We start from the raw sequence: 18907 nt of genomic DNA on the forward strand, positions 1-18907 counted from the left end.
GGCGGACGTCAATCACGCGTTTCCCGGCGTCCGATTGGCTCAACCGGCGGCTCGTCTTGATTGGTGGGCTGGGCGGTGACCAGTGACGTCAATCGCGGAATCGCGGCGTTCCATTGGCTGAACTGGCTGTCAATCAGTAGAAGGGGGGCGGGAGCGGGGCCTAGTCGCTGTTGTCAGGGTGAAGCCAGCCTGAAGAGTGGGGTTAGAGGAGGTAAGTGGCTTCCTGCTAAACGACTGCATTCGCTCCCAGAGCAGGAGGGTTGTGTTCGCTGGGATTTAGAAGGTTAAGGGATGATGTGATCGAAGTTTTCAAGATATTAAAGTGAAAATATCGGATATAGGGCCCAGAAAGAGGCCATTCGGCCCAACCAGTCCATGCTCGAAATGAGAGGTTGAGGGATAAATATTGGCCCAGTTTATGCTCCACTCCAGCCTCCTCCCGTCTTTCCTCATCTAACTCTATCAGCATAACCCTCGATTCCCTTCTACCTCAGATGCTTGTCCAGCCTCCCCTTAAATGTATCTATACTATTCGCTTCAACCACTCCCTGTGGGAGCGACTTCCACATTCTCACCACTCTGGGTAAAGTAGTTCCTTCTGAATTCCCTATTGGATTTCTTAGTGACTATCTTATATTGACGGCCTCTAGTTTTGCTCTTTCCCCACAAGTGGAAACATTCTCTCTGTATCCACTCTATCAAAACCTTTCATAATTTTAAAGACCTCTATTAGGTCACCCCTCAGTCTTCTCTTTTCAAGAGAAAAAAGAGACCCAGCCTGTTCATCCTTTCCTGATATAGAAACATAGAAGATAGGAGCAGGAGTAGGCCATTCGGCCCCTCGAGCCTGCCCAGCCATTCAATGAGATCATGGCTGATCATCCAAACTCGGTACCCTGTCCCTGCTTTCTCCCCATATCCCTTGATCCCTTTAGCCTTAAGAAATATATCTAACTCCTTCTTGAATATATTTAATGAATTGGCCTCTACTGCCTTCTGTGGTAGAGAATTCCACAGGTTCACCACTCTCTGGGTGAAGAAATTCCTCCTCATCTCTGTCCTAAATGGCTTACCCCTTATCCTTAGACTGTGACCCCTGGTTCTGGACTCCCCCGCCATCGAGAACATCCTTCCTGCATCTAGTCTGTTTAGTCCTGATAGGTATACCCTCGCAGATGATGTGGGTTTAAGAAAGAAAAAAAGAAAAGATAAGCATTTCTCCAGCGCCTTTCACGACAACCAGACATCCCAAAGCATTTCACAGCCATTGAAGTACTTTTTGAAGTGTGGTCACTGTTGTAATGTAGGAAACGCAGCAGCCAATTTGCGCACAGCAAGCTCCCACAAACAGCAATGTGATAATGACCAGATCATCTGTTTTAGCGATGTTGATTGAGGGATAAATATTGGCCCAGGACACCGGGGAGAACTTCCCCCCCCCCTGCTCTTCTTCGAAATAGTGCCATGGGATCTGTTACATCCACCTGAGAGAGCAGACGGGGCCTCGGTTTAATGTCTCATCCGAAAGACGAGTGAGAAGAGACCCAGCCTGTTCATCCTTTCCTGATATGTATACCCTCGCATTTCTGGTATCATCCTTGTAAATCTTCTCTGCACCCTCTCCAGTGCCTCTATTTCCTTTTTATAATAAGGCAACCAGAATTGTACGCAGTACTCCAAGTGTGGTCTAACCAAGGTTTGATACAGGTTTAGCATAACTTCCCTTCTTTTCAATTCTGTACCTCTAGAAATAAACCCTAGTGCTTGGTTTGCTTTTTTATGGCTTTGCTAACCTGTGTTGCCACTTTTATTGATTTATGTATTTGTAGTCTGAGATTCTTTTGTTCCTCTACCCCACCTTGGCTCGCACCCACCAAGTGATAAGTGACCTCCCTATTCTTCCTACCAAAATGTAATACCTCACAGATAGGGTAGATGGAGAGAAACTATTTCTGCTGGTTGGGGATTCTAGGACTAGGGGGCAGAGTCTAAAAGTTAGAGCCAGGCCTTTCAGGAGTGAAATTAGGAAACACTTCTACACACAAAGGCTGGTAGAAGTTTGGAACTCTCTTCCTCAAACAGCAATTGATGCTGGGTCAGTTGCTAATTTTAAATCTGAGATTGATAGCTTTCTGTTAACCAAAGGTATTAAGGGATAGGGGCCAAAGGCGGGTGGATGGAATTAGGTCGCAGATCAGCCATGATCTCATTGAATGGCGGAACAGGCTCGAGGGGCTGAATGGCCTCCTCCTGTTCCTATGCACTGGGTCTTTTCATTTTAAAATTAAATATGAGGTAGATTTCTAATTTTCTAGAGTGTTCTCCACACCTTAGATACAGGTTCTTGTGGGTTTGGACACATTCCAGATAATTACAGGCCTTCTGGAGTATTCAGGGCCCTGGGTGGATTAATGAAAAAGACGTACATTTCTATAGCGCCTTTCACTACCTCAGGACTTCTCAGCACAGCAAGCTCCCACAAACACCACTGTGATAATGACTGGATAATCTGTTTGTGATGTTGATTGAGGGATAAATATTGGCTCAGAATACAGGGGAGAACTCCCCTGCTCTTCTTTGAAATAGTGCCGTGGAATCTTTTACGTCCACCCGAGAGAGCAGACGGAGCCCTCGGTTTAACGTCTCATCCGAAAGACGGCCCCTCCGACAGTGCAGCGCTCCCTCAGTACTGCCCCTCCGACAGTGCAGCACTCCCTCAGTACTGCCCCTCCGACAGTGCGGTGCTCCCTCAGTACTGCCCCTCCGACAGTGCGGCGCTCCCTCAGCACTGCCCCTCCGACAGTGCAGCACTCCCTCAGTACTGCCCCTCCGACAGTGCAGCGCTCCCTCAGTACTGCCCCTCCGACAGTGCGGTGCTCCCTCAGTACTGCCCCTCCGACAGTGCAGCACTCCCTCAGTACTGCCCCTCCGACAGTGCGGCGCTCCCTCAGTACTGCCCCTCCGACAGTGCAGCACTCCCTCAGTACTGCCCCTCCGACAGTGCGGCGCTCCCTCAGTACTGCCCCTCCGACAGTGCAGCACTCCCTCAGTACTGCCCCTCCGACAGTGCGGTGCTCCCTCAGTACTGCCCCTCCGACAGTGCGGCGCTCCCTCAGTACTGCCCCTCTGATAGTGCAGCGCTCCCTCAGTACTGCCCCTCCGACAGTGCAGCACTCCCTCAGTACTGCCCCTCCGACAGTGCAGCGCTCCCTCAGTACTGCCCCTCCGACAGTGCGGTGCTCCCTCAGTACTGCCCCTCCGACAGTGCGGCGCTCCCTCAGTACTGCCCCTCCGATAGTGCGGCGCTCCCTCAGTACTGCCCCTCCGACAGTGCAGCACTCCCTCAGTACTGCCCCTCCGACAGTGCGGTGCTCCCTCAGTACTGCCCCTCCGACAGTGCGGCGCTCCCTCAGTACTGCCCCTCTGATAGTGCAGCGCTCCCTCAGTACTACCCCTCCGACAGTGCGGCGCTCCCTCAGTACTACCCCTCCGACAGTGCAGCACTCCCTCAGTACTACCCCTCCGACAGTGCAGCACTCCCTCAGTACTGCCCCTCCGACAGTGCAGCACTCCCTCAGTACTGCCCCTCCGACAGTGCGGCGCTCCCTCAGTACTGCCCCTCTGATAGTGCAGCACTCCCTCAGTACTGCCCCTCCGACAGTGCAGCGCTCCCTCAGTACTGCCCCTCCGACAGTGCGGCGCTCCCTCAGTACTGCCCCTCTGATAGTGCAGCGCTCCCTCAGTACTGCCCCTCCGACAGTGCAGCACTCCCTCAGTACTGCACCGGGAGTGCCAGCTTGGATTACGTGCTCCAGTCTCTGGAGTGGGACTTGAACCCACAACCTTCTGACTCGGAGGCGAGGGTGTGGGCCACGAATGATGGGGTGAGCGGGGACACGTTGCGTCAGCGCGCTGCCTGAAAGGGTGCTGGAAACAGATTCAATAGTAACTTCCAAAAGGGAATTGGATAATTACTTGAAAGAGAATTTTGTTTTTTTGCAGGACTGTGGGGAAAGAGCAGAGGGATGGGACTGATTGGATAGCTTTACCAAAGAGCAGACACAATGGGCCAAATGGCCTCCTGTGCTCTTTTATTCTAAAGTCAGGGGTATCAGCTTGGCTCAGATGGTAGCTCAATTCACCAGGCCGGGGTTGATCATTATTAAAGAATGCAAGTTGTTGTTGCAACGCTCCAGTGCAGCATTGAAGGAGGGCTTCCACCTGCAGTGTCTATAGTTATTTTACTTTGATACTGGACGCTGTACTGCAAATGATAGCTTACTTAAATGTCACCACACTTGCCCATACTGTAAATTTGACTCGCTCTACTCGGAGCTCCGACACGGCAAGAGAGCCCCAGGTGGGCAGAGGAAACGCTCAAGGGCACCCTCAAAGCCTCCTTGAAAAAGTGCAACATCCCCACCGACACCTGGGAATCCCTGGCCCAAGACCGCACAAAGTGGAGGAGAAGCATCCGGGAAGGCGCCGAACACCTCAAGTCTCTTCGCCGGGAGCAAGCGGAAGCCAAGCGCAAACAGCGGAAGGAGCGCACATCAACCCAAGCACCCCACCCACCCGCCCCTTCAACCACCGTCTGCCCCACCTGTGACAGAGACTGTCGGTCCCGCATTGGACTCATCAGTCACCTGAGAACTCATTTTTAATGTGGAAGCAAGTCATCCTCGGTTCCGAGGGACTGCCTAAGAAGAAGAAATTTGACTGTTTATTCCCATTGGAGTACTGGAATTGGATACAGTTAAGATCAAAATAGAGGTTATTGTATATATTCTAATAGAATGATCCAACACAGGAGGAGGCCATTCGCTCCATCGTGCCTGTGCCGGCTCTTTGAAAGAGCTCTCCAGTTAGTCGCACTCCCCCCTGCTCTTTCCCCACAGCCCTGCACATTTTGCCCTTCAAGTATTTATCCAATTCCCTTTTGGAATTTATTATTGAATCTGCTCCCACTGCCCTTTCAGGCAGCACGTTCCAGATCATAACTTTTTAATAGTTCATATGGATATGGTATTTTTATTCCAGTAAGTTGCATTGTGAAGTTTTCTTTTAAATTAATCTTTTTTTCCCCTCTTTCTAGGAATTCATAAGAATGATTGAGATAATTTGCAATGATCGCTTAGGAAAGAAAGTTCGAGTGAAGTGCAAGTATCCTTTAAGATAGGTGGTGAAATATTACTGTCTTTTTAATTGGAATGCATCAGCCCTTCAGTGGTGGGGAAGTGAGCTCGGTGAGTGCTCGTCTGTTGGTACCCGCTCACCTGTTAGTTACAGGCCCTGTATCCATGCATACAATGAGTAGCACATGTTGGAGACGGAAAATATTGGGGTGTCTGAACTGCAGCTTGTGGGCAGTGTTACTTGTGTGTGACCTATGAGCCCTGGTAATCTGTCTCATTACTTGCTGATTTGGCCTGTTTGAATTTCTTGGTCCTGGATGTTTCAGAAAGGCTGTTCTTACCACTGTTGCCTCGTTGACGAGTACATTCTAAATCTGAACACTGTTAATTGTACTTAAGTGGTGGAAAGTAATTGAGTTGAGCTGCCCTACATCGGCTCCCGGTTAAGCAGCGCCTCGATTTCAAAATTCTCATCCTTTTCAAATCCCTCCATGGCCCTCGCCCCTCCCTATCTCTGTAATCTCCTTCAGCCCCACAACCCCCCCGAGATATCTGCGCTCCTCTAATTCTGCCCTCTTGAGCATCCCTGATTATAATCACTCCACCATTGGTGGCCGTGCCTTCTGTTGCCTGGGGCCCTAAACTCTGGAATTCCCTGCCTAAACCTCTCCACCTCTCTACCTCTCTTTCCTCCCTTAAGACGCTCCGTAAAACCTACCTCTTTGACCGAGCTTTTGGTCAGCTGCCCTAATTTATCCTTATGTGGCTCGCTGTCAAATTTTTATCTTGTAATACTCCTGTGCAGCGCCTTGGGAACGTTTTACTACGTTAAAGGTGCTACAGGAAACTCTTTTAACCGGCACCTAAATAACCGGAAATCTCTGCTAACCGGCAAAATTCAGGAGTAGGTTCAGGTAAGTTTTACTTCGTATTAGTGGCAGTTCCTGGATCTGTGGCTGTGTAACCGGGGTTTGTGCACTTGTTGCTAAGCAACAGGGACGCTTGGTCTGTGGCCGGAGTTCCTGCACATGTTGCTAAGCAACAGGGAAGCCTGGATTTGTTGCTGTGTACGGAGCTCTCGTACCTTTTAACTATACCTCTCTATAATCCGGACTTTTTGATAAACCGGCACCACGCAGGTCCCGTTGGTGCCGGATACCAAAGAGTTTCCTGTATATATAAATATACAAGTTGTTGTGTTAATGGTATGCAGGTGGTGGGAAGTAATTGGGGACTCTTGCTCTCACACATATTTGGGAGTCGGCTGGGGAAGGGTTGCAAGCTTCTCTTGTGGGTGCACAGTATGTCATATGTGTCTCTGAATAAAGCATTGTAAGCAAATTTAAAAAAAAAAAAAACAGATATCACTGGAAAAATACCAGACCCTCGCAGCATCATTCAGGCCACAGACGCATTTGTTTAGTTTACGTAGCCTTCCTTCTGCATCTGCTGACTCTTTAGGCCGTTCCAGAAACACACCTCTCTCGGGGGAGAAAAAGTATCTCCCTGCAGAAATGCGGCTTTTCTGTCCTACACGCCCGTGAATATGTGGCCAAAAGGGCCAAAAAGATTTTAAATGTTGCAGCAGCGGAAGAGTCCGTCCACTCTTAACAAACACCAAGATCTGTCGGTACCCGCAGCTTGAGGTGTCTACACGTGAGTAGAAACTTATGGCCCTTTTGAGGCTCCGCAGCGTGCGACTGAGCAAAAAGCCGAGAGGCTGCTGCCTCAAAGGAATGGAGGCCGCGACTGGAATGAGCATCTCGTCTGCCCCGACTGATTGTGAGGGGTGGGGGGGGGGGTTTCATGGAATAACCAACAAGATTAAGGCTGTACAATGACCTTCCAGGATGTGAGTCCACAATAAAAGGAACTGGTCGCCTTGTCACTAGATTTTCTGTGAATCACAATGGGGAGTATATGAAAATGTTAGAGCCTCGCTGTAGTTTTTTTTTTTCACTAGGCTTTCAGTAAATTATAATTGTGTTTTGATTGTTTGGGAGAAATGCATTAAAAGCCACAATCTTAAACAGTGCCCAACTTGAGAGCCCCTGTAACCCGCTCACCATAGGGTACTAGGATGTAGGTCAAAGGTGAGGGTTTAAGGGAGGTATGAAAGCAGGATAGGAAGATGGAGAGGCGGAGTAGTTCAGCGAGGGGAATTCCAGAACTTGGGGGTCCAGGCAGCTGAAGGCACGGCTTCGAATGGTGGGACGCAGAGGATGTGGGATGATCAGAGGAATGGCGAGTTATGTGGGGAGGGGAGGGGGTTGTAGGGTGGAGGGGGTTGTAGGGTTGAGGAGGTTATAGGGATAGGGAGAGACGAGGCCATGAAGGGATTGGGACACGAGGATGAGAATTTTAAACTTGAGGCATTGGAGGACTGGGGATCAAAGTAGGTCAGGCGGGGGTGATGAGTGAGTGGGTTAGGCTGCGGGCAGCAGCGTTTTTGAGAAGGACGGTGTGGTCCACCTTGTCGACAGCTGCAGCGAAGGCGAGGGGCTAATGCACCACAGAGACAGAGGAAGCAGCTTGCGCCTCTGGCTGGGGCCGTGTCATTGTTGCAGCAGGAATGGAAACCTGATTGGGGAGATTTGCACATGGGGTTGCGGGAAAGATGGGCACCATTTGAGGACTTAGTGAGGAAGGGGATGTGGAACATGGTGGATCTTTTTGAGGAGGGGGTAATGAGGGCTGTGTTAAAAGGAAGGGGAGCCATTTACAATGTCCAAGATAGTGTAATATATTGGGAATATGCTAAATAAACTCAAGTTCCAACAGTCAGTTACAACTAAGGAATGTGGGGTTTGTTTTTCCTTAACATTTCTTCCTTCTAGTCCTGATGATACCATAGAAGATCTGAAGAAGTTGATAGCTGCGCAGACTGGAACAAAATGGGACAAGCTCGTCTTAAAGAAATGGTTTGTTCTCTTGCGTAGCTCTTGGTGACACTAACTTCCTGAATTCTAATTAATTTTTTTTTTTTAATATACTAAATTGGGCAGATTTTTGTAGAATTTATCTTGCTGTAAAAAGAATCTCATTGCTTGTGTGTGGATTGTAACAGTTTTCAGCATTCGAGCCCTTCCCACGACGGAGTTGAAATGGCTGCATCGTCCTGTATTGGCCCCAAGTTGGATGACGAGCATTTACAGGAAACTTTCTCGTATCCGGCACTGACGGGACCAAGCTGGTGCCGTACCATCAAAACTGCCGTATTATTACCTGAGCCTGGATTATTACCTGAGCCACGAGCGAATTTGGCTAGGACAAATAAAATTAGAGAGTTAAATGCGTGGCTCAAAGACTGGTGTGGGAGAAATGGGTTTTGCTTCCTGGGACACTGGCACCAGTACTGGGGCAGGAGGGAGCTGTTCCGTTGGGACGGGCTTCACTTGGCCAGTGCTGGGACTAGAGTCCTGGCGGATCATATAACTAGGGCTGTAGAGAGGGCTTTAAACTAACTAGTGGGGGGGAGGTTCCTAGAGAGCAAATAATAAAAATGACAACAGAGAAGGTCATAGACTTAGGTAGCAGTGGGGAAATTAAAAACCAGAGCGTGTCAGGAAGGGGCAGAAGGTATGGAGTAAAAGGTAAAGTAATAAAAAGGGCAAAAGCAGGAACTAAGTGTCACAAAACATCTTTGAAAGTTCTCTATCTGAATGCACGTAGCATTCGTAACAAAATAGACGAGTTAATGGCACAAATAACTACATATGGGTATGATCTTGTGGCCATTACAGAAACATGGCTGCAGGGTGACAATGCCTGGGAATTAAACATACCAGGTTATTTAACGATCAGGAAGGACAGGCAGGAAGGAAGGGGAGGGTGGGGTGGCTATGTTAATAAAGGAAGGAATCACTGTAATACAGAGAAATGATATTGGGTCAGAAGATCAGGATAATGAAACAGTTTGGGTGGAGGTAAGGAATAATAAGGGGAAAAAAACACTAGTGGGCATAGTCTATAGGCCTCTGAACAGTGGCAACTCTGTTGGACGGAGTATCAATCAGGAAATAGTTGAGGCTTGTAATAAGGGAACATCTATAATTATGGGGGATTTTAACTATCATATTAATTGGACAAATCAAATTGGGCAGGGCTGCCTTGAGGATGAGTTCATTGAGTGTATTAGGGATGGGTTTCTTGAGCAGTATGTAACTGAACCGACCAGGGGGCAAGCACCCTTAGATCTGGTCCTGTGTAACGAGATGGGATTAATTAAAAATGTCCTAGTAAAGGATCCCCTTGGAATGAGTGACCATAACATGGTTGAATTCCATATTCAATTAGAGGGTGAGAAGGTTGGATCTCAAACAAGCGTGCTAAGCTTGAATAAAGGAGACTATGAAGGTATGAGAGCGGAATTGAGTAGAGTGGATTGGGAAAATAGATTAAAGGGTAAGACGATACATGATCAGTGGTGTACATTTAAGGAGTTATTTTACAACTTCCAAAAAAAATATATTCCACTGAGAAGAAAAGGGTGTAAAAGAAAAGACAGCCATCCGTGGCTAAGTAAAGAAATTAAGGATAGTATTCGACTAAAAGCAAGGGCATATAAGGTAGCCAAATCTAGTGGGAGGATAGAGGATTGGGAAAACTTTAAAAGACAGCAAAAAATAACAAAAAGATTGATTAAGAAAGGGAAGATAGATTATGAAAGTAAATTAGCAAAAAATATAAAAACAGATAGTAAGAGTTTTTATAGTTATATAAAAAGAAAAAGAGTGGCTAAAGTAAATGTTGGTCCCTTAGAGGATGAGACCGGGAAATTAATGGTGGGAAATATGGAGATGGCAAAAACACTGAATATTTTACATCAGTCTTTACAGTAGAAGACACTAAGAATATCCCAACACTGGACAAACAGGGGGCTAAAGGGGGGGAGGAGCTAAACACGGTCAAAATCACTAAGGAAGTGGTACTCGGTAAAATAATGGGACTCAAGGCGGATAAATCACCTGGACCTGATGGCTTACATCCTAGGGTCTTGAGGGAAGTGGCGGTAGGGATTGTGGATGCACTAGTAATAATTTTCCAAAACTCCCTGGACTCAGCAAAGGTCCCGGCAGACTGGAAAACTGCTAATGTAACACCCTTATTTAAAAAGGGCAGTAGACAGAAGGCTGGAAACTATAGACTGGTTAGCCTAACATCTGTGGTAGGTAAAATTTTGGAGTCCATTATTAAGGAGACAGTAACAGGACATTTGGATAATCATAATTTAATAGGACAAAGTCAGCATGGTTTTATGAAGGGGAAGTCATGTTTGACAAATTTGCTGGAGTTCTTTGAGGAAGTAACATATAGGGTGGATAAAGGGGAACCAGTGGACGTAATGTATTTAGACTTCCAAAAGGCATTTGACAAGGTGCCACACAAAAGATTATTGCTTAAGATAAAAAATCACAGGATTGGGGGTAATATTCTGGCATGGATAGAGGATTGGCTATCTAACAGAAGGCAGAGAGTTGGGATAAATGGTTCATTCTCAGACTGGCAATCAGTAACTAGTGGTGTTCCGCAGGGGTCGGTGCTGGGTCCCCAACTCTTTACAATCTATATTAACGATTTGGAGGAGGGGACCGAGTGTAACATATCAAAGTTTGCAGATGATACTAAGATGGGAGGAAAAGTAGTGAGTGAGGAGGACATTAAAAACCTGCAAGGGGACATAGACAGGCTAAGTAAGTGGGCAAAGATTTGGCAGATGGAATACAATACTGGAAAGTGTGAGGTTATGCACTTTGGCAGGAAAAATCGTAGAGCAAGTTATTATCTTAATGGCAAGAAACTGGAAAGTACTGAAGTACAAAGGGATCTGGGGGTCCTGGTGCACGAAACTCAAAAGGTTAGTATGCAGGTGCAGCAAGTGATTAAGAAGGCCAATGGAATGTTGGCTTTCATTGCTAGGGGGATAGAATATAAAAATAGGGAGGTATTGCTTCAGTTGTACAAGGTATTGGTGAGACCGCACCTGGAATACTGCGTACAGTTTTGGTGTCCATACTTAAGAAAGGACATACTTGCTCTCGAGTCAGTACAAAGAAGGTTCACTCGGTTAATCCCGGGGATGAGGGAATGGACGTATGAGGAGAGGTTGAGTCGATTGGGACTCTACTCATTGGAGTTCAGAAGAATGAGAGGCGATCTTATTGAAACATATAAGATTGTGAAGGGGTTGGATCGGGTGGATGCGGGGAAGATGTTCCTGATGATGGGTGAAACTAGAACTAGGGGGCACAGTCTTCGAATAAGGGGCTGCTCTTTCAAAACTGAGATGAGGAGGAACTACTTCACTCAGAGGGTGGTAGGTCCATGGAATATGCTGCCCCAAAAAGCTGTAGAAGCTACATCATTACATAAATTTAAAACAGAAATAGACAGTTTCCTAGAAGTAAAGGGAATTAAAGGTTACGGGGAGCGGGCAGGAATTTGGACATGAGTCTAGGTTCGGATCGGTCATGGCCCTGTGGGTAGTGGAGCGAGCCCAGGGGCCGTGTAGCCTGATCCTGCTCCTATTTCGTGTGTCTAATTCTGTTAGATTCAGGAGATGGTTCTGTGATAGTGGATTGGCGGTTAGGATCAGATCAGCCATGATCTTATTGAATGGCGGAGCAGGCTCGAGGGGCCGATTGGCCTACTCCTGCTCCTATTTCTTATGTTCTTATGAAACCAGCGCTAATGTTAAAACGTACGGAGCTTTTGAGCTCCGTGTGAATCAACAAACCCTGTTGCTTAGCAACAGCTTCAAAACAGTCGGCCGTAGCTTAAAAGCGTCTCTGTAGCTAAGCAACAGCTTCAGCTAGACCTTGCAGAGCCTGACTGGGGGGAAAAAAAAGCAACGAGATGTAAAAAAACTTATAGGAAATGACTCGTGAATTTTGCCGGTAGATGGAGCTTTCCGGACATTTAACCTCCGGTTAAACGAAAGTTTCCTGTATTTCAATTCTTCATTCTAATTTAACTTTTTCTAATTCTAGGTATACCATTTTCAAGAATCATGTTCAGTTGCAAGATTGTATCTTTTGTTGCTCTTGTGAATCTATACCAATGGTTTTCAACCTTTGCTGTACGTATTGGGGAGTGGGGGGGCCCGTTGCAAATATTGATGCCTCCCTGATCAGCGTTCCCTGTGTTTATAAAAATAAATAAATAAATAAATTCCGTGCGCGGGCCCTTTAACTGGCTCTCCTCAACCTTGAATTCTGCTGTTCCATCATGAGAACAAACAAACTTTTTCCCCCATAACTCGGTCTTTGCACAGGAGTGTGAGCAGGTACACGAGGACACTTTCATTTCCAGGATATGAAATGGAGCATGTACGGGGCCCCATTGCAAATATTAAAATATTTACACATGTCTGGTAACCCACCACCTCCCCGTCCTAATTTCCAAAAGAGTGTCTACTTCTCTGAGGAAAATGTTGCAGAAATTGAGGTGTTTTTTTTTAACAACAGAAATAACGTGCTATTAAGTCAAAAATACAGAAAATCTGATGACCTCGGGGGTCCCATGGAGGCCAAGGGCCCCAGTGTGAAAACCCATGATCTGCACACAACGTAGATCACTTTCGTTATGGGAGAGAAATCCCATTTTAACTTGAACAAGAGGAAGAGGATACAACAATACAACCTGGAGGTAGCCGGCAATGTAGCTGGCACTTGGGAATTTAACGAGCACTGGTAAAGGCTATGTGGCGCAGTGTATTGGCAAACTATCTTGTATCCACAATGCCGAGGGTGCTCTTGTTAGGCAGAACAGCACCAACTGGAAGGTAGCTTTTTTTTCCACCTCCTAGACATCATACTGTGTCCTTGTGTGCCTGCTCGCGCTCCTGTGCAAAGGCAGAGTTATTGGGGCGGGGGGCGGGGGGGGGGGGGGGGGAAGTTGGCTTGTTCTCATGGTGGAATAGTAAAGTTCAAGTTTGAGTGACATGGATGGGATAGAATCTTTTTTTTGGCTTAGTCCTCGGGTCTTGAGTACTCCCGCGATTTAGTGGGCTAGATGCAGAGTTTAAAATCTCCAAAAAAGTGACCTCCTTCCTCCCTCCCCTATATCAGAATAACATTTCTATTTCTCATACCAGCCATCTTATGGCCTCTTGAAGACTTATCAATTGCCATCAAATTGAGCACAAATTTGCTGGACTTGGCCTGCTAGGGACTTATCTATACTCACTCGCTTGGCTGTTCTAGCCAGCCAAGGGAAAGATCTTACCCCATCTGCCTTTGCTGCATTTTAGCCTAATCTCTGACAAGTGATCGTATCTTAACCTACGCCCCCCCCCCACTTAGATACATACATAACTGCCAAAACTATTTTATATATCTCGGGGGAATTGCAATTCGTGGTTATGCTACTTTACTAGTAATCCAGAATCCTGGACTAATAATCCAGAGAACGTGTTTTCAAACCCCACGTGGCAGTTTGAGTATTTGAATTCTGTTTTAAAATCTGGAAATAAAAACCTGGTGTCAGTAAAAGTGACCATGAAATTGTCAGATTGCCATTAATACCCGGTCGGTTCACTAATGTCCTTTTCAGGGAAGGAAACCTGCCGTCCTTACCCAGCCTGGCCTATAGGTGACTCCAGTCCCGAACATAGGAAAATTACAGGCAGGAAAAGGCCCGCTGGCCCCATCTAGCCCGTCCCATATAGTTGTGATGCCTTATGCATCATGATACGGGCACTCCCTACTCACCTGGAGCCACGTAATCTCCTGAGAGAGGTTAAAAAAAAAAGACGGGGCAAAAATTACACTCCGACCCCTTTAGATGATAGAAACTAGTCCAGGTTTTGTTTTGGTGTGTGGTGTCTTCCAGCGGCAGGAACTGGTGAGCGGCCTGCACGGGACCTCCCGAACGGTGCGTAGTCGCACACCTTAGCGGGGAAACATTAATTACAGGATACCTACCCCTCGCACGAGATGGCCCGTTCCCCAGCCAGCAGCAAGCCCAGCTCTCTCTTGAAGGAATATATTGAATCGGCATTCATCGCATGAGCCAGCAACCTGTTCCACAGGCCCACTGTGGGGGGGTGGTGGGGGGGGAAGAAGAACCGACCAACATCAAACCAGTTTTGCCATTGTATAATTTGTAAATATGACCCCTGCTCCTTAACTTGTTCAGTTGGGAAAGAAATGGTCCACATAAGCACAATCTAGTCCCTTCATTATTTTATAAACCTCGATTAAATCACCCGAGTCTATGCTTTTCTAAAGTATACAGAGCCAGCTCTATGAACCCTTTTTTTTGGGGTATCTGAGGTATTTCAATCTGGCAATCAATCTTGTGATCCTCCTCTGCACCCTTTCCAAAGTCTCGATGCCCCCACCATGTCAGAAAACCGAGTCAGGAGCCAGTATTCTAACTGCGGCCTAACCATGGTCTTGTCCAAGGACAAAGTAGTATGCTTTATCTTGCAGTGTGAACAGGGCCTCGATTCCCTGTTTGCTTCAGCTGCAGCCCCATGGCATCAGTCATGGCCTTTTAGAGAGTGCTGCTCTGTAACACCCAGATCTCTTTCACCACTGGCTTCAGTTCTGTTCCCTGAAGGGTGTATGGCTATATTTAGCTTTAGACATGCTCACATGCACGTTTCTAAGTTAAATATTATTTGCCAAACACTGGCTCATTCCCCCAACACATCGAGATGTTTGCAGGAAGTGAGCACCCTCTGCAGTCCTAACACTTGCACACAGTTTCCAATTGTCTGAAAACTAGTGCATCATTTCCCCAACTCCTACATAGAAACATAGAACAATAGGAGCAGGAGTCGGCCATTCAGCCCTTCGAGCCTGCTCCGCCATTCAATATGATCATGGCTGATCCTCTATCTCAATACCATATTCCCGCTCTCTCCCCATACCCCTTGACGCCTTTTGTGTCTAGGAATTTATCTATCTCCTTCTTAAATATATTCAGTGACTTGGCCTCCACAGCCTTCTGTGGTAGAGAATTCCACAGGTTCACCACCCTCTGAGTGAAGAAATTTCTCCTCATTTCAGTCCTAAACGTCCTACCCCGTATCCTGAGACTGTGACCCCTCGTTCTAGACACCCCCCAGCCAGGGGAAACATCCTCCCTGCATCCAGTCTGTCTAGCCCTGTCAGAATTTTATATGTTATATAGGTTAATAATGACTAGTAAATAGCAACAGTCCTAACAGCGATCCCTGTGGGACACCAATTGCTTAACCAATCCCCAAGCTGATCCCAATCCATTGACAACAACTTTTTGCCTTCAGGCATTCAGCCAGTTCTCAATCCACCGCGGAAGATCACCGCTAATTCCACAACGCTCCATCTTCTGGAGAAGCCTCTTGTGAGGTACCCTATCAAAAGCTTTCTGAAAGTCCAGGTCGGCTCTGTCTACTGGGTGACCCTCATCCACTAGCCTGGTGACCAATGTTCCCCTTCATTTTTTTTTGGGTGCGCGGCCCATTCAAAATACTGCGCACGTGCAGTTTTTCTTTTGAAAAGCCGGCAGCGCGGGAGGTCCAGAGCGCTGTGCAGCCGCACTGCTTAAAAGGAACATTGCTGGTGACTTCTTCAAAAAAAAAAAATTCAGTCAAATTCCTTTGTTTCAGATTTGCAGGGTTTTTTTTTTTGCCTCTTTGATTAAGAAAATGCCCCTATTTCCAGCTTGTACGCTGTGTAAAATGGCACTGATTGGAGTGATTCTTGTGGATGCCGTGTATATTGGGGTTGAACTGCGCAGCTTAATACAGTCTCTGCATCCTCGGTGTTTGTAAGCCTTAACCAGGCTGCTTTCAGATGAGATCCATGATGGGATGAACTTGGAGCTCTACTACCAATAAAGTATATTGCACCCCGAGGAGGATAAGCTTGTCAGCAACCATCTACCCAGTTCATGGAGAAAAAGGACTTGTGGCTTCACAATGAAGTTTTGTGTATGCTTTTGTGAAGAACACTGATGATTTTGTTTTTGTATGTCTTACATGTCCAGTGTTCCTCATTTTTTTTAAACTATATTTTGTATTTCAGCACAACTTTAATTTCTGGTTTCTTGTCCAGGTCCAATCTGAGGTTTTTAATTCCCAAAGTTTAATAGATGACTAAAGTGACTGTATGTATATGTTCTTCTGTGCTTTAACCAGCACCTTTCTCCTCCCTCCTGACCCCACATACACTGCTTCATTCAGCATGTTTTCAGGCTGAAAGCTGGGCCATTTATTGGCTTGTGCTTCCCACCAAGCTGAGGCCTACCATTACCACAACACTCTGCAGCCAGGTCACCTACAGGAAACTTTGTGCTATCCGGAGGTTGAATGTCCGGCAGCTTCGATCTAACGGCAGAAATCAGCAGCCGTTTTGGTTAGGTTTTTTTTTTCTTCTCCTAGCATTCTTTTCACAGGCAGGCTCTGGAAAGCGTCTTTGTAGCTTAGCAACAGCTTCAGAGACGCTTCCAAGCTACTGGGCCGAGTGTTTACAAGCTGTTGCTAAGCAACAGTCTTTGTTGTCAGATACGGAGATGAAAAGCTATCTGATAACATTGACGCTGGTCTATCCGGAAGTTTTGAGGCAACGGCAGCAGCTCGGTGCCGGATAGCACAAAGTTTCCTGTATTGATTAAACTCGCTGTATGAATCGCCAACACATACTGCATGGCGAAGAAAATAATAATTTGAAGGGATTGAGGCCCTCGTTGGGTTAGCGAGGAGCTGGACCTTGATAGTTGGTCGAGATTCCATCTTCAGCGTTCGGCTTAGCAGAGGTCGGAGACGAGCATTGCATTCAGTATTTTTTTTCCCCCGCACGCAGGTGCAAGAAACCCAATTAGCAGGCTGACGGTGGGAGAGAATGCTAACCCACCTTCAGAAAGTTGCTGTTCTGTGTAAAGTGGGCTATGTTAAAGAGAACCATGTTAAAATGTAGACTGAAATTGATTGAATAGAATTAAAATCTGGAGATTTGCTTCACCTTGTTTGTGTTTTTCATGGTGCAATTTTCTCCCCGCGTAACCTGTACTTTGGCTGGAATGGATTCCAGATCTGTGCATCGTGTTCATTAGCTGCACTGCCGGCTCCCTGGGACAGCCACTTTTTCCAGTTGACTCGGAATGCTAAAACAAAAGCTAAATATCTGAGTAATACGCCTTTTATTTCCAGCTAATGTACTGTACTGTTGGTTTTAAATGAATGAAAGCCACCCTGTTGAACTTGTGTCGGAAGCCAGTTCCACCTTCCACCCTGGCTGTTTAATCTGAGCAGAACGTTAACCCCCTACATCCAGCCCACTGCAAAGACCGCCCAAAGCTCCAGCTCCCTTCTACTGAGGCTGAAATCCTAACCCACTGCAGGCTCAATTTATGTGCACTGGTTCCCTGTTCCTTAGTATATATAAAATTCTCATGGCTTTTGTACCATTTAAAAAAAATTAGTTCATGGGATGCGGGCGTCGCTGGCAAGGCCAATATTTATGGCCCATCCCTCATTGCCCTTGAGAAGGTGGTGGTGAGCCGCCGCCTTGAACCGCTGTTAGGGAGGGAGTTCCAGGATTTTGACCCGGCGATGATGAAGGATCGGCCGATATATTTCCAAGTCAGAATGGTGTGTGACTTGGAGGGGGAACTTGGAGGTGGTGGTGTTCCCATGATGCAGAAGTTGTGTCATAGAAACATAGAAGATAGGAGCAGGAGTAGGCCATTCGGCCCTTTGAGCCTGCTCCACCATTCAATGAGATCATGGCTGATCATCCAAACTCAGTACCCGGTCCCTGCCTTCTCCCCATATCCCTTGATCCCTTTAGCCTTAAGAAATATATCCAACTCTTTTTTGAATATATTTAATGAACTGGCCTCCACTGCCCTCTGTGGCAGAGAATTCCACAGGTTCACCACTCTGGGTGAAGAAATTCCTCCTCATTTCAGTCCTAAATGGCTTACCCCTTATCCTTAGACTATGACCCCTGGTTCTGGACTCCCCGGCCATCATAAACATCCTTCCTGCATCTAGTCTGTCCAGGCCTGACAGAATTTTATAGGTTTCGATGAGATCCCCTCTCAATCTTCTAAACTCCAGTGAGTATAAGCCCAATCGACACAATCTCTCCTCATACGTCATTCCTGCCATCCCAGGTATCAGCCTGGTGAATCTTCGCTGCACTCCTTCCATAGCAAGAACGTCCTTCCTCAGGTAAGGCGACCAAAACTGCACACAATACTCAAGGTGCGGTCTCACCAAGGCCCTGTACAACTGTAGCAAGACATCCTTGTTCCTGTACTCGAACCCTCTTGCTACGAAGGCCAACATACCATTTGCCTTCTTAACCGCCTGCTGCACCTGCATGCTTACCTTCAGCGACTGGTGCACAAGAACACCCAGGTCTCTGCACTTCCCCTTCTCCCAATCCATTGCCATTCAAATAATCTTCCTTCCTGTTTTTGCCACCAAAGTGGATAACCTCACATTTATCCACATTACAGTGCATTTGCCATGTTTCTGCCCAATCACCCAATCTGTCCAAATCGTACTGGAGTTTCACAACCTCCTCCTCACAGCTTACCCTCCCACCCAGCTTTGTGTCGTCTGCAAATTTGGAGATATTACATCCAATTCCCTCGCCCAGATCATTAATATATATTGTGAACAGCTGGGGTCCTAGGACCGATCCTTGCGGTACCCCACTAGTCACTGCCTGCCACTCGGAAAACGACCCGTTTATTCCAACTCTTTGCTTTCTGTCCGCCAACCAGTTCTCTATCCAAGTCAATACCTTGCCCCCAATCCCATGTGCCTTAAT

The 18907-nt window shown here is 46.9% G+C and overlaps 1 protein-coding gene across 1 annotated transcript; it reads left to right on the forward strand.

Annotated features, from left to right (window-relative positions):
- Window positions 1-106: 106 nt before the first annotated feature.
- On the forward strand, window positions 107-17085 carry ubl5 (ubiquitin like protein 5). The gene is made up of 5 exons (XM_085971767.1): window positions 107-211; window positions 5096-5163; window positions 7973-8056; window positions 12125-12162; window positions 15920-17085. The coding sequence occupies exons 2-5, from the start codon at window positions 5108-5110 to the stop codon at window positions 15961-15963; spliced, it is 222 nt and encodes a 73-aa protein (XP_085827893.1). The 5' UTR covers window positions 107-211; window positions 5096-5107; the 3' UTR covers window positions 15964-17085.
- The last annotated feature ends 1822 nt before the right edge of the window (window positions 17086-18907 follow it).

The sequence above is a fragment of the Somniosus microcephalus genome, chromosome 31 (assembly GCF_052327205.1).
Source record: "Somniosus microcephalus isolate GS21.2 chromosome 31, FLI_Smic_1.0, whole genome shotgun sequence".
In the NCBI taxonomy this organism is placed as follows: Eukaryota; Metazoa; Chordata; class Chondrichthyes; order Squaliformes; family Somniosidae; genus Somniosus; species Somniosus microcephalus.